This window comes from Amblyomma mixtum, chromosome 9 (genome assembly GCF_055824585.1).
Source record: "Amblyomma mixtum isolate Tamu chromosome 9, ASM5582458v1, whole genome shotgun sequence".
NCBI classification, from domain to species: Eukaryota; Metazoa; Arthropoda; class Arachnida; order Ixodida; family Ixodidae; genus Amblyomma; species Amblyomma mixtum.
In genome coordinates this window covers 58,415,415-58,430,934 of record NC_143020.1, presented here as the reverse complement: position 1 = coordinate 58,430,934, position 15,520 = coordinate 58,415,415, and the positions used below count along the sequence as shown (strand labels likewise).

Here is a 15,520-nt window from a genome sequence, read left to right as displayed (position 1 = left end):
CCAACTCTCCTTTGTTAGTAAGGCACGCTGTTCAATTTGTCTTATGGCAATAGCTGACTCAGGTACCTTGTAAGCCTTCTTGAGCATTTCTGCTTTTTTTTCCTAATTGGCAGAGCGAAAACAAATTCCCCGCATGTGGCAAGCGCTGCTTTTTCAGTGGCACTTCTTTTGCTGCTTCCCAGATGCGATAGCTATTTATGTAGCTTGTTGTTTTTTGCAAGAACAACTTTTATTAGCGGTTATCTTGTCACTATGACATTGTTTTTAGCCTCAAGATGTTGCACGATGGTTCTGGCATAAATGCGGCAAGCAGGTGCCGCGACAATTTTTCATTGTGACGGTAGACACAACGGAGAAAGAGTGTAGCGTCTTTTAAGTTCCCAGGTATGATTTAATTTAGGACGGTGCATTTGTGAAGTTCCTGGCGAATCTATGCCGCTCTGAAGTAGCAAACCTCGCATCAAATCATTTGGAGCTTGCGGTGACTGCAGACTCAACCACCAAAAACAAAGTCTGCAGTAGCTTAGCTTGCGTGCTAATTTACAACTTATTTTGTGTCATATGCGTGTAGCCTTGGGCAGTGAAGCTCGCTTTTTAAACCCACCTTTCTCCTTCGCACATAGAACGAGAGCCGTCTCCATCTCCAGCCTTCGAATTGTCAACAGCGGCAGCGCTAGGCCTATAGTTGATTGCGTATCATAGGATAGTGCAGGCTCTCAGAAGATGGAGACGCGCAAAGATGGACGCACCAGCGCCTAGTGTGTTCATCTTTGTGTCTTCGTCTTGAGCGCCCTTTTACGGCCTTATAAAATCGTCAACCTTAAGGCGGGGGTACCACGGCGGCCATCTTGGACAAGACGTTAGTTCAACCACCAGGGCGGCTCCACTTGTCCGTGGAAGCGAAAAAGCGCTCCTTCGAGACGGTCTGGTCCTCCTCTCTGCGTTACCTTGACCTCCTCTCCCTCGCGTTGTGGCAGAAGGAGGCGGTTAGTCACGGAGGGGGATAAACGCCATGACAATGACGACCGCGCTCGAACGTGTTTGGCACACGGGTACTGCTTCTTTCGTCCCTACCCACCCCTTGGCGGCCCTGCCATGGTGTCTGGCGATTCTTTTTTAGGAGGCACTATTTCGAATGTGACCTTTTGCGGGGCTAGTTGATGTGACATTGTGTTCAGTTTAGTCAGCGCCCGTCCTGTCCGTCTTTCTGTGTGTTTTGTGTAGAATTTAGCGCTGTTTTTACTTTCCTGAACACGAAGTCTCTATATCTGTGACATTTACAGAAATCATATTTTGTTTCCATTTTTTCCAGAGTTGTACACGTTGTTTTATAGTTGTTCTTTTCTCACGACCCTGACAAATATTTTGATGACTAGCAGCGGCAGCCACGGCAAGCAATATTACAAAATAAAGCTTCGTAGGTTCCACTGGCATCCATAACAAAGGGCCACAAGACATCTATGGGCTATGGCCTTCGTAAAACTATGGATGATGTCGAAATGGATGCAGCGGAATAGTAGATGACCTCTTGGTTTCAAAGGGTTGTTGCCATGTGTGTTGTCACAGCCTTTTCTGCGGTCAAAGGCGCGTGGCGCGTAGCTTGTGTGCTATTGATTCCCGTTCACCATACAAACGTTTATTTCGCAATTCCAGGAAAAACACCAGCAGTGAAACATCAACCCGAGATTTCGAAGCATGACGAGTGTTTTTATTGTTTACTCACACACTGCCAGTGCTACGTAGAATTCTAAGAGACAGCTGATATGGTAACAGTAAATAAGAGAAAATGGGCAGAATAAGGCATATCAGAATGGTACAAACATATTGCGTTCAAGTCGTTGGGTCAGTAGCTGCGGAGAGGTAGTCTGTGACGTTGAGATACGTTGCAAGTAATGCTGATTTTCTTTTTTTCCGCCCGCGCATCCGTGTATGATAACAAAAATCCCGAAAGTGCTTAGGGCCGCAGCCGGCAACATTCTTTTCGTTCACTTTTTATTGTCAAATAAACTACTACCACCCCCAAGGTTCGAAAAACGAAAAGGAAACACTGGCTGCAAAACTTCGACTGGAGACTGCGGGACATAGCTGGCAAGAGCTAATAAGTACTCATTACAATCGCGTCGGGTTTCTCCCTACTGTGGCCTTAGCATAGCATTTCCATCCATTCATTGGAACTGCATTTTGTTGCCACACGAGGCAACGTTCCTGCTTTTGTGATATCGTTAGTGACCAGCACGAAATTGTGTTAATTCCAACAGTTCTAATTCCCTCCTGTCTTGTGAACACGGATGTGAGCGTGCGGCAGCATCTGTCTAGAAAATAAGCGATCGAATGTGGATATTGCACTACCCCCCCCCCCCCCCCTCCCATCTTTTTGTACTGGCACTGTTTGTGTAGTAAATTAGTATAGTAAAAGGCTCATTTTTTCTCCATTCCGGGGAATGCGGGAAGTCAGAGCTATACGCACCGTGGTAGTCCTCTAGCTGATGTCCGCAAAATAAGTGGACTTTTGCTTTCACGTCACTTTTCTACTGAAATCGCTTCTGCTGCTCTGTTTCGTTTGCTCTAGCATAAGAAAACATTTTGTGCTCGCGCTGAGGTCTGGGGCGAATCGATCCTTGCACAATTAGTGAATTTCGGCGATAGGTAGCGGAAATTTGCAGATCTGGCCTCCCAGTGGTCTGCATTGTCCAGGAGCCGATGCGAAATATATGGCGGCCTGGCCGCCTCCCGTCTCGCTACTCACAGCGTTCCCTGTGCTCCTTCTAACACGTAGCGCCCGGTAGCTCTCTCGCTGAAAAAAAAAAAATTTTTTTTAGAATAGCTGCGGAAACTGCGCAACGGCACCGGTTGTCAGAGCGTCAGCGAACACGGCATTCGTCCCGTGGATACATGAGCCCGACAGAAGTCGAGTTCAGTCCGCATTTTGAGGGAATGGGAAAAAAAAAATCGAGGAAGAGAGTAGAGGAGTCTCGGTTTTCCTTCTCAAAAGTTGCTCTTTCGAATACTCAGCTCGACCTGCACTCTGACGGCATTTCTTTTGATCGTGATAGTACGTTCAAAAAAGCGCTTGAGTAAGAGGCCTCAAGGGTCCAACTGCAAATTTTGCAGTAACACTTATTTCGTCGATCGTGTTCAAAAAACTGTGCGAAAAAATACCCAGGAAGCGAGAAAAAAATACGCCAACTGGCAGTACGGTTTTCTTTTTTTACTTTTTCGCGAAGTGTTGCAGTCACCTGATGCGCTAACCCCTGCGCCTTGGCAGCGACACGCGGTACGCCGGAGTCTCTAATGTCAAGTGCGAGCCATCTTGGGCCGGCACAGCAGCATACTCGATATCCGTAGCGGCAACTATTTTTCTGAAGAAACATATCTGTTCCAAAAAAAAAAAAACAACAGTGGAGCGAAGGCATAAGTCTAAACAGATCATATCAACATTTTGAAAAGATATCATCTACCAACCACGCGCACGGATGTCGAACCTGCTTCTTCAGCCACACCTGACTGTATAGTTGTTATAAAGGTTATTCGCGTGACAAAAGCGTGATAAGCCACTTGCCCAGAAAATTTGATAATGGCATCCACTCCAGAGGCACACGAGGGGCATAGTTTGTCAGTACCCTCCAGTTGATGCCTTCTGAAGAAATGAGCACTGTTAGGGCACCCCTGTTGGCACCCTCATTTTTTGTACGATGTGCACGATGATCGGCTACCGGGATACAGGGTCGCCACAAACGAGCCTCCTAGAGCCCTCAAATCCTCAATAGTCCTGGAAGCCAGGCTAGTCGAGGAAGACTGCATACTACATGTCTACTCGAAACGCAAAGCTCAACTTAGCAACTAATTTCTCCTGATGAGAGCTGTGCCCGCTTCAGCACTCCTGCGTAACACAAAAACTGCAACAACTAAAACTCTTTATTATGAGAAATAAATAACCATCCAAAAATATAAAAATCGGAAAAGAGAAACAGACAATAAAGTGGCTGGACTACCAATTGTTTATTCGCAAGTCTGGGGCTCAAATATATACAGGGCACTCAGTAACACGATCCGCGCACAACTGCTATCACATCAACCCTCCTTCGTGGAATCACAGTTTGCAACGACTTCAGCATCTTCAATCTGACCGTCTATCTCCAAGTTCCGGTTTCCTGCTTATTGTACAAAAGTATCTTTGCAGAAGCAGCGTCAGAAAATCATTGCAAAATACAGTGATATACAATAAATCGTCAAAAAGAACAAGAAACAACAAAAGCGACAGAACGCGTTCAGCGCATAGCAGTAAATCCACAACACGCAGAAAGGACTTCTTTATTAGAAGTCATTTGCTATCAAGGCCTGGTGATTATGAAAAAACATATAATGCAGCAGAACAATCACTACAACATGCGGCTCCTTTCTTTGCAAAGGAGCTCCTTCCTCCTGCAAAGGCTCCTTTCTTTGCAAGAACCTCGCGCGCTGTCTTATTCGCGACTCCTGCCAAGAACCTTGATACTGTCAAGTGCCGGCTCCCATTTCCACTCTGCGCAGTGAAGAGGTAAATTAGATCCAGTTCCCTTTTCTAGCGATTTTGAGTGCTCTCATGCTGCGAATTTCATATACCACACCAACTGCACAATCTGCAAAGCATTCACCATGCCTCTTTTCGCACTGGTGCTTTTTTCTTCGCCCATTACGTGTGCACAAACCGCTGAGCTGTCTCGTGGCCGAGAAAACAACAGGCACGCCATACCTGGCCGCAATATTTTTCAGGCTGTGTAAAAGCAAGGCTTTTCCCTAGTTGTCTAAGCAGGGATAAGATTCCTTATAAAGTGCTAGCATGCGTCAAGGTGCGGTTACCTCGTCAACACTCTACATATTCGCAGGACAGAGCCGTCGTCAGCAGAAGGTGCTAAGGCACGGTCAATGGAAGATAAAAATATATTGCATAGCACCGGTGCAACACCAGGAACAAACATGTTTGTTCCAAAAGAAACAACAGTGGAGCTAAGCACAACAAGAATCTTTGCACACCAATACCTGGTAAAATTTGAAACGATGTATCCCCATTGAAATCAGTACACTCGCGCATACTGCCTCAGGCAGTTCTGCGCGTGGCACAGACTATAATAAACCTTCAACATCAATTGAAAATAAAAACCCAACGTCCGTCTGCTTTCTCAAAAAAGGTGTCACATCTGTCACATCCTTGGTAGCGAAGGGAAGAACACGGCTAATTTGCGGTTGACATGAATTGCTCTCGGTAACAATACATCTGAAAAGCACATCGGGCATATGCGTTACCTCTAAATGACCCTTCTTGCACTTGCTTGGGCTCCATATCCTTACACGGGCCTATCGTTATGGTGTTCACTGTGCAGGCTTGTCTGCTCACCTGAACGAAGTTTTTCTATAGCGCGGATTCGTTGTGATGACAGCCCCAACCACCAACAAAAAGGCCTCCCTATAGGAGGCCTATAGGGACCCCTTTTTTTTTGGAGGTTGGGGCTGTCATCACAACGAATCCGCGCTACAGAAAAACTTCGTTCAGGTGAGCAGACAAGCCTGCAGAGTGAACACCACAACGATAGGCCTGTGTAAGGATATGGAGCGCACTAGCTCCTTTTTGTTTTATAGTTTGGGGCTGTCATAGACTGGCTTTCTCCCAAAAGGACGGTAGGCAGGGAGTAGTTGTAAGCTACTTCGAAGACGACGACCTATGACTTTTTTATGGTGATAAACAAGACGATTCGTGGAGATGACAGCCCAAACCTAAAACAAAAAGGCGGCCCTTTGTTGTAGGTTTGGGTGGTCATCACCACAAATCCGTCTTTTTTACCACCATGAAGAAGCCATAGGTCGTCGTCTTCGAAGTAGCTCACTACTTGCTGCCTACCGTCCTTTGGGAGAAGGCCATTCTGGGCAGTTCGCGTTAGGCGATCACTTCCGCCAGAAGCTCCAGGACTGCGTCCATGCCCGACGCGCTCCAGTGGACGCAATCCTGCCGCCTGGCCACTCCTATCCTCCTAAAAGAAATAACAGTCGTTATTTTGAGCGGAAAATGTTGACATATTTACTTACCTTTCATAAAAACAGTATTTCACGCGATTTTTCCGCAGTATGAACAGGCGGTCTATCTGCACTGGCACCACATTGTCTGCGTAGAAATGAAAGCAATCATTAGATTTTATAGACTACGTTACGAACTAACTTACCGTGGTTCTGTTGAGTAATCCACGTGTTGACTACTTTCAAAATGCGCCAGTGGGTGCTGTTGTGGGCTGCACGGGCGACGGGTGGTAGCGTGAGCAAAACAACCACGGCACAGCGCCCGCGCAGCCACTCCACAATCTCCCGCAGGGTGGCCACGAGCTGCCTTGCGTCGACCATGGTACGCGCCTGCAAGAAAAAAAAAAACAGGGAAATGAGTTTGCACGCATAATGCCGATGCCGTAAACAAGCGTACCCTGGTAAGGTCGTTGGTGCCAACCAGGACGGCGACCATGGGCTCCACGTGAGCCACCCTGCGTAGTCTCCCGAGCAGAGTTGCCGCAGTCCCTCCCGGCATTAGGGTAGGACTTTCTGCGCGGCGAAATTTACGAGCAGTTAGGCACTGCAGTTTCAGAAAATGAACCATATTTGCTTCTACGGCCAAACTTACCGATCTGGCTTCGCGGAAGTCCAGAAGCACGCTCCGCCAACCGCAGGAGCATGCTGTCCCCAATGAGCTGATGCTCGTAAATTTTCGCAGGTTGGTTTTGAAACATCTGAATCAAAAAGAAAAAAAATTACTTTTAGGGAATCCCCAGTTATGCCGCGAGTATATGGAAAAAGCAATACTTACTGCTGATGATCGAGGATCCTTGTGACGGGACGACGGGTCGCAATGCGGTTGCTACGCTGCTGGCCCGTAATTTATACTGATGGGTGCACCCGGCGACCTCTCTCAGCTTACGTCATCAGCGCAGGTGTTTCCCGTCTCGTGGACAAAACTGGCGCTGTACCAAGAAGGCTCTTACCAGGAAAGGAAAGGCTGCGAGGCGTCTCTCGGGGATAAAGGCCGCGGAGGATCGCTCGACACCTGCAAATTTTTTTCAGACCCGAAAGTGGACAAGTTTCTTTTCATTTCCTGCCTAGCCCCTGCTGCCTTGCTACAGAAGGTCGTCCACTCTTACTTAGAATGCGCTAGCGCGTGGCCGTCCTCTTTGGAGGGTGGTGGTAGTGGTTTATTTAAAAAAAAAACCTTCTTCTGCGCCACTTTGCTGTGGTGAGCGACTGTGTCGCACGCGGTGGCCCTCTGAAGAGTGCGGCCTTCTAACTAAGAGTGGACGACCCTGTACTTTCTCGACAGCTCCCTAGGAGTACTCGCGAAGTCACATGGCGACATTTCAAAGGTTTTTCATCACCGGAAGCATGGCTCTGTTCGTTTCCACAAAGAATGCGAGAGTGTCTTCCAGGAACGAGACCTTCTAAAACAAGCCTTTCCGAAAGCTCACTTACAGATTTCCGCAAATGTTCCATTCATCTTGCAGTTTTGCAGGGTGCAAAATGTCCCATTATCTAAAGTGACCATGCACTGCAATGGGCGTCGCGCAGGGAAGCCAGTGCTTTTGTAAAGGAAAACTTCAGTAACCGAAAAGCGGGGAAAGTGGGTAAGCTGCTGTGTGCGCTAACGTAGATGCAAGATCAACAAATAGCACATGCCTGCAGGCAGGCGTGATGCCATCTTCAATTTTTCGTATCAACACGTGGCTTGTTTACTCGAATATAGGCTTCACAAAACGTTTGACGCCGGGTATAAAAGCTAACTTCATTGGCTCATACTTATTATGTTGGGTATTGTACAATCATAACGAATCGCTGCACTGATAACTAGGTCTGCAGGCTTGCAAAAATTTGCAACCATGCTGAGCCCCTCTGACCACGCACCGCAAAAAAGAAAAACGTACATGGGTGCTTCGCTGCCTTACTTGGGGGTTTCAGTATACCACGCATCAGACAGGGCATTACACCACCTACTCCTTGCTGTTCATTCCTCCAGCGTCCCCTGTCCCTTTCAGTTCATTTTCTTTTTCCGTACAATGGTCCATTCTGCCATCCTATTCGTTATGTGAACGCGTAGCAATTTTTCTGACCTCACACGTTTTCTGGGTATCGCTTCCTCGACTCAACATGGTAACCATCTTTCGTCCCAAGTATTCGCTACCTGTCCGACTCAGTAAAGCCGGCACAGCTGCACCGGGTCCTCGCCTCCTGGAATATCTGACGATTATGTCGGAGGCTGGATGTCCACGCATTGTGCATGGGCATGCAGCACGCTTTGACAGAGCTGGTTGTCCTGCAGCTGCGAAGGTTGCCGAAAGCGTTTGCAGAAACAGTAACCAATTTTCATGCAATTCCACAACTGTAGTAGAGGAAAAGCCGCAAACTAAGCTACCTCGCTGCACATGACGCGAGCGCTGCACAGCTTGTACATTCCGTTGGGGAAACGTTGTGAGCGACGCTTACGATAAAGAATAAATGTCAGGTTTTTCGAAATGACCTACACGGTTCTCTGCATCCTGTTACGATTATGTGAACACGTGCGCTGCTTTTGTCGTTGCGAGATAAAAACGTCACTGGTGCTAATCTAATGCTAATCACGACTGTACTTCTGCTTTCCTGTTTCAGGCAGGGCTGGCTGCGTTGTTTATAAAGGAGGATGATACAACATCATACAAAAACCTTCTTAGTGAATCTGCAAGAATCCAAACGCCGGTTACGTACCCTGCAGAGCTAAAGCGCCTTCAATGTGGCGGCGTGGCCTATACTGGGAGCAGGTACTAGGTGGTGCACTGACAACAATCGCGCATCTCCATCATGCTTATGACACGCTTTACACTCGCACTAAAAGGACGTCTTCCAAGCCGCTAATTGGAAATTGTAACATATCTCCTGCTGATACAGCATGATTGATTCGAGTGCAGAACACCCGTTTCCAAAGCTCTGCCTTGTTAGAGCTGCGTGACAAACGCCCTTGCAATGTATGTCCCATACTACATAAACCTCGTGTGTCAAAAACCCCGTGCCAGAAAGCTTGCGACAAAAGCCTCGTACCAAAACGCATTTGCTCAGCAGTGAGTTTGGCGAACACACTACACTTGGTCCGGCAAGGCGAGTGTGTAGTCTCAGCAGCCGTGCTCCGCTGTAAATAAAGTTTTATTTTTTATTCTGGTTCTTAGTGCGAACTTTTTTTTGGTAATGAGCAACTAAATATAATGTACATACCTGAATACAGCTACTCTCGCTCTGCTAGTGACGACGACCCCTTTCCGCGATAGGCCTAACGATTCCGCAGGTTTCGTGTGTGCAATTTCCGCAACCGTCGAACGCGAATTCACGTTTTGGGGAATGCAAATGGCCAACAAATGAAGTTTTCACAACGGTGACCTAATATCGACTATTTTCACAGTGCAGGATGCACATACAATGAAAGGAAAGCTCTGGTCGGACCCAGACTGCCGCGCTCTTGGGCAACATGCAGCAGTCACCGGCGTCGCTTGTGGATTAGGAATAAGGACGTTTTATTTCGCCATCGAACGTACTTCAGGATAAAGCGATTCAAAATTGAATATCACATCGGAGAAAGCAGGGACAATTAGAAGCGTCGGTCCTACGCGATGTCAGCAATCCGGCCACCGAATGTTTCCGAGGCGCGCGATCACATCGGCGGTTTCTACAAAGTTGTCGCGCTGCATAAACAAGCAAAGGAACAACAAGTACACAAATAGGATTAATAAAACAAAAGCGTAGCTCTCGTTTTACCTCACGCGAACAAACATAGCTGTTTGCATACAGCGCTGTAAAAAGGAGTACTGGTGTGCAGTCGCCCTGTGTTATTGGCGGAGCGAAGGGATGGCGACGTCAGTGCGGGCCGTGTTCGTGACTCGAAGGGATTCCAAAATCTCGAATGCCTTCGCGGAGCTCCATTGACTTGATAGTATGTCAGCCAAATGCCATTGAATAGTTCGTGCAGCTGCACAAGGCGACATCCGACTCGAATGACACTCGGTTGGAAGGTATTTGAAACGCCCGTGTAGCAGAGATATTGCTAATCTCAGGCTCGTGATGCTTTCTTAGATAACAGCATGCGATCAGACGCGAAAGCAATTACATCTGCTATGACATATTTTGCAAGTATTTGCGAAAACAAACTAATTTTCACAATGTGCTGCAGCACCGATCGTCACTACCTGCAACACCCATCGTCACTATCATCATTTCCAAATAGCACCTCTTTTTGCCAAAAAGCATTTATAATTGTGGGTGCAGGTGGTCTCCAGAGCAGTAACGGGCAGTGCTGGCTTCAATAGGCAGAAATGAAAGGGGTGAGTCATCTGTGGACACGCCTTCCCCGGTGCACTTTACAAGGCTACGCTGGCGAACCTGACCGCGTCTTGTCGCTCGAGTCTGTTGACTGTCAGGACCACGCATGTAATTGCGAGCGCATAAAGGCTACTGGCAGTGTACGTTCCCCCCACCCCCCGCAGTTGTTGACGGAGCAAGCGTCGTTCCTGGAAAGAAACGCGCAACGCACCGCTTTACCACGACGGTGAGAGCAAGGGTTGGGTGCCGCGCTAAAGATTTTTATTACAAACCCCACTGCGCCCAGGGCGGGTGCGCCCTGACAAGTTGTACCCACTCCCCGCAGCAGAGGCACACAGGTCTGTCTCCTCTTTCTAGCCTGGCCTTGGCTGCAGAAGAACCTTGGATTGGAACGGCCGCATGTCAATCGCCTTCGCAAAACATCAGCTTCGCAGAACTGTGAAACCCCCTCCCTATTGTAAACAGCGTGACGTCAAAAAGTTGTGGCCCGGTTGGCAGAAGTGACAACTTTTGGTTCTGAGCCGGTGTTGTTGGTCCCGAGGGCTCCTTCGCCGCCTTTTTACCCCGATTAGAGACGCCTCGCCGGCCCTCACAGGATAGAAGAGGGGAAACGCTTGCGCTGAATGACTTAGGCCGGGTGGCAGGAGCGCGCTCGGGGCGCCAGTGTATCCGGCCGGTGCCTCATAATAGACCTCTCCCTGATGTAAACAGTGTGACGTCAAAAAGGTGTGCCCCGATGGGCAAAATCGTCGAATTTCGGTTCTGAACCGGTTTTTCAGGTGCCGAGCACTCCCCCACCAGCTTTGTTCCCTGATTCGAAACGCCTGGCAGCCTTCTTCTCCCAGTGTGAGCCTTCTCGGTACGGCGCATGTTTTGCCCTTCGGACCAGAAGCACGTGCGTTGATGACGTGTGTCTTGAAGGAAGCCAGTTTTCTTTGCACGTGTTGGCCTGCCAGCAAATCTGTATGCGCAGTCGCGTTTTTTTTCTTTTTCAGGTGAGAAAAATGTAGAGCCTAAGATGTGTGTCCCAGAAAATAGTGAAAACATTTTTTTTTTCTGTCAACTTGAAGGAGCGAAAATTGCTAATTGATCACGTGCACTCAGTGGAGCAGATTGTCAATGAAAACTACCTCCATGGGGAAGTGACAGAAAGTGTGTGTCCTAAGTGAATCAACTTGAAATTCGAGGCCAATACAATGGGGTTTTGTTACGTTTTGCGCTAATAATAATAAACACAATCTTTATGCGAGCATAAAGTGCCTCTAAACAGATATGCGAAGCTGAAGAGATTACCGCGCATGCGGGAACACTTTATTTGCAGAGCCATCGCTATATGTGCTCATTCATGTGCAAGCAAACATTTTGACTTAGAAGTTACATTCAGCCAGAGCAATGCCTACTCCCAATATCTTAGAATGTCATGAAATATTGAGGAAAATAGATGTGTGTGTAAATGATGGCAGATTTTTTTCACGTTTCATGACCATGCACACAAAAGCAACCGCTGTGGCAAATGCTATTTCAAGGCCGGAATGCGAAGACAATGCAAGCATGCTGCTGCGGTATGCTTTTTTGTAAACAAGCATGAGGAACCGTCCTGGGCAAGAGGCTGAAGCGTTCGTCAGATCTGGTAAAATGTAGAGTTCCGGACCCTTCCAATTAGGGTTTTTTCATAACCACGCTAATGAAAATCTGGTCGCCTCAAGTCGTTCCGGATTCGGCACGAGGCTAGGGCAGCCTCCTTTGCTACGTCTCCGTGCAGGCCCAATGGACACAAAAGCGCCCAATTCTCCGGAGTCGGCCCACGTGCGTGGGGACATCAGCACGTGGACGTTACCTCTCCCTTTTCGCAGTAACCGTTGCGAATGTCAAGGGCCGTCGTCTCGATGATTGTTCTGCGTACCAAGCACCGCGGCGGGCTGGCGGGGGACTTCCGCAATCTTCAAGAACGTCCCCAAAGGACAAAGGCCCCCTTCCGCCCTTTTGACGGTCTCGCATTCCGACCCTTCGTGACGGATGTCTTCTGACGGACAGGTGTCAACAGCCCGGGGGAACATTCGTCGCGTCCGAGAACTTCACCTCAACTTTACCTCGAGGGCCTCCTTTTCTCCCCGGCTCAACGCGTGACGTGTCCACAGGTGCGGGAGTGGAAGTGTGTGCGCGCGAGTGAGTTTCTGGCCTCACCTGCCCTGGAGTTGACGTCATCATCCTAGGGAAGCTAGGGAAGAAAGATGGTATAAAACTCGCAACGAATGCCGTCGAAGAGCACTACTTTCCGATCTTCACTCATGTAATTATGTAAATAAACTCAGCCTTCTTTTGCCACCTTCTAACTCCGTCGCTCTGCGGCACTCCTGTCCTTGGCCTGGAGGTGGGAACGGGCGTCGTGCAGACCGTGGATCCGTCGAGCCGCGACCCCGAACCTCGTCTTCAACACCATGCACACAAAAGCAACCGCTGTGGCAAATGCTATTTCAAGGCCGGAATGCGAAGACAATGCAAGCATGCTGCTGCTGTATGCTTTTTTGTAAACAAGCATGAGGAACCGTCCTGGGCAAGAGGCTGAAGCGTTCGCCAGATCTGGTAAAATGTAGAGTTCCGGACGCTTCCAATTAGGGTTTTTTCATAACCACGCTAATGAAAATCTGGTCGTAAATGTTTATCAGGTAAACGAGCACCATTTTGAAAATATTTATGGTCTTTCTTCTAATTTGTGAATACGGATCGACACTAACGTCATATTATGTTCCCCGCTTTGTAAACCAGGTCAAAAAACAATTCGCGATGTAAAACCTGCTTCCCACATAACCTTGCTGAATTATCCTGAAGTCCTTGATGGTGTTGCTGAGAGGGCTTCGAAATCTGCTGAAAAATAGCTCTTAGACAAAATGTTTTCACCAATGTCATCCACAGACCACCCAGCCAAAGGACTTCATACCGGTTTCCAATAAATTTCACCAGAAGCTCTCGGCCCCTCGTGTTCACGGAACTATCCTGAGTAGTAGTAGTAAGTGGCTTTTATTGTAAATGAAAAAGAAGGTAAAAGGATTCTTGCCAGCGCCGGCATCTGCTATCATGTCTAGAAGCACCTGAGCTGGGGGATGGAAATGGAAAGCGAGATAACAGTGAAGGGGAAAACAAAGGGTAGAGAGAGAGGGAAAACCTTCCCACCTGCTTGTATTTCCATTACGCGAGGCGATACAGCCAGTGGGAAGGACCGCGAAAGTTGCCGGCGACCTGACACGTGAGGCGCGCACTTCGGGAGAGGGCGACCGCGCTCTCTCTCTCTCACACACACATACACTACGCTCGCCCGCTCCGCAAGCTCCCCTCTCACTCGCATACACCAAGCTGCCCCGCACGCCCGCAGCACAATTTTCTCCATTCTTGACCGGAGCGGAATTCCAGCCATGACTAACAATGAGGGACACCACCGCTTTTGAGCACCCGCGAGCAGATTGGCACTTGCGCTGGCACGTGGCAAGTGCCAGCGGTGCGAGCAGCAAGCCCACCATAGCAGACTTCCATATTTATGCAACTCACCTACTCCTATCTAGACACTACACGCGCATTCGTGCAGCGCCATGCGCAGCAAATGTCGCTGTACTATTGTGGAGCAGCTCTTCCGGAAACCGCCATTTACAAGAGCTAGTTTTGAATCATAATACCCTGTAGCCGAGACTGACAACTGATTGCATTTCTAACGATTTCGGTATCCGTGGTGTGCACACCGCTGAGGGAAAGTACTGGTATTTCATGCAGTGCAAACAATGGCAAGAGATGCTGGCATTGTTTTTGCTGCATTGCGCGCATGCATATCACCAGCTATGCTCCCATATACCTTTCAAGAATGTTATCCGTGCATTCTTTTTTTCTTGCAGTGTGTGATTGACATATAATTTTGGGGGCATGCTTTGCCACTACAATGCTAGTGAAATCACACTGTCCACACATGCACTTCGCCACTGGTAGAGGCAGAAGCAGAAGGCTTCATTCACTTCCATTGATGTGCATTTTCAAAAGACAAACACATGTTCCTTATAAAAACAGGACCATTTTATTGCAACATCTGCTAAGCACGTTCAGATGCCTTGCACAACTCCCCCACACATCATGGTGGCAGCCTGCAACCAAACAAGTCCATACCAATGTCATATGTGAGTCTATTTTCAGGAAGTGACAGGAAATGTCAGTGCTCAAAAGTGGGTATTAGCTTGCTCTTTACTGCTCAACCATTGCAGTTACTTTCCATTGACTTAGTGTTTCAGTAACACACAAACACATATGCTTACCTCCCGTCATACAAAAATGTGAGGGCAGTAACGGAAAAGGAAAGAAAATATGTGCATAAACATAGCAAGTGGACTGAAAAGTCCTTACATACATCTAAGTAATTTGCTGCCACTGTAACAATGAGAGCAGATAAGTTAGGATAAAAGCCTGCTGAGCACGATAGAAACATATTCTGCTTACGCCATACAGGGTGATACAAAGCTGCTGGAACAATGATACACTGCTTGTTTTGATGTCACCAGCAGTTCACGAAGAAAAAGCTTACCAGCAGAAGGCTGTATCCATTACACACAAGCAGAAAAATGTGAGCTGTGAGGTTGAATATCCCTTGAAAGTGTATATTGATACTGTGCTTCCAAGGAAAGTGAACCCCACAAGCGGGCTAGTAGCAAAAGAAAAGACGCAGCTATAGAACAGAAGAAAGGAGCAGGCATAAGAAGTACAGCATGTCCAACTAAGCTATACTTGGGGAAAAAGAAACAACTCAACAGTGCCGTTGCAACGGACATATAAAAGCCCCACATTTTTGAAAATATAAAGCGGAAAGAAATGAAAACACAGTTTCATGTTTCATATAGCAGGGATCTCAACGGTTACATTTGAAAATCAATTACAAGCATATTTAGAGTGCATTCATCCACAAATGTGCTTCAGCGCCTTTTCAGCTAAGGAAAACACCCAACTCAAGGAGGGCTGTGTAGCTTTCAAGCATTTGTATGAAACAAGTGATAAGTTTATAGCAAAAATACCCTCTATAATGATTTTACCTCACATATACTCACCTACGAGGTCATAACAGGAGGGCGGAAAGAAAAACTATATTGTTGCAAAAGAGCAAACGACTAGGCGAGGTCTGATGGTCTGCAGCGGCAAGTCTTCAGGG

The 15,520-nt window shown here is 47.7% G+C and overlaps 1 protein-coding gene across 1 annotated transcript; it reads right to left on the bottom strand.

The window, feature by feature from the left end:
* Positions 1–5,911: 5,911 nt before the first annotated feature.
* On the bottom strand, positions 5,912–7,133 carry LOC149329190 (uncharacterized). The gene is made up of 6 exons (XM_089562148.1): positions 6,824–7,133; positions 6,641–6,746; positions 6,446–6,561; positions 6,195–6,378; positions 6,061–6,136; positions 5,912–6,005 (listed from the first exon to the last, which is right to left on the bottom strand). Exons 2-6 carry the CDS (start codon positions 6,744–6,746, stop codon positions 5,912–5,914), a joined length of 576 nt encoding a protein of 191 aa, XP_089418274.1. The 5' UTR covers positions 6,824–7,133.
* Positions 7,134–15,520: the final 8,387 nt, after the last annotated feature.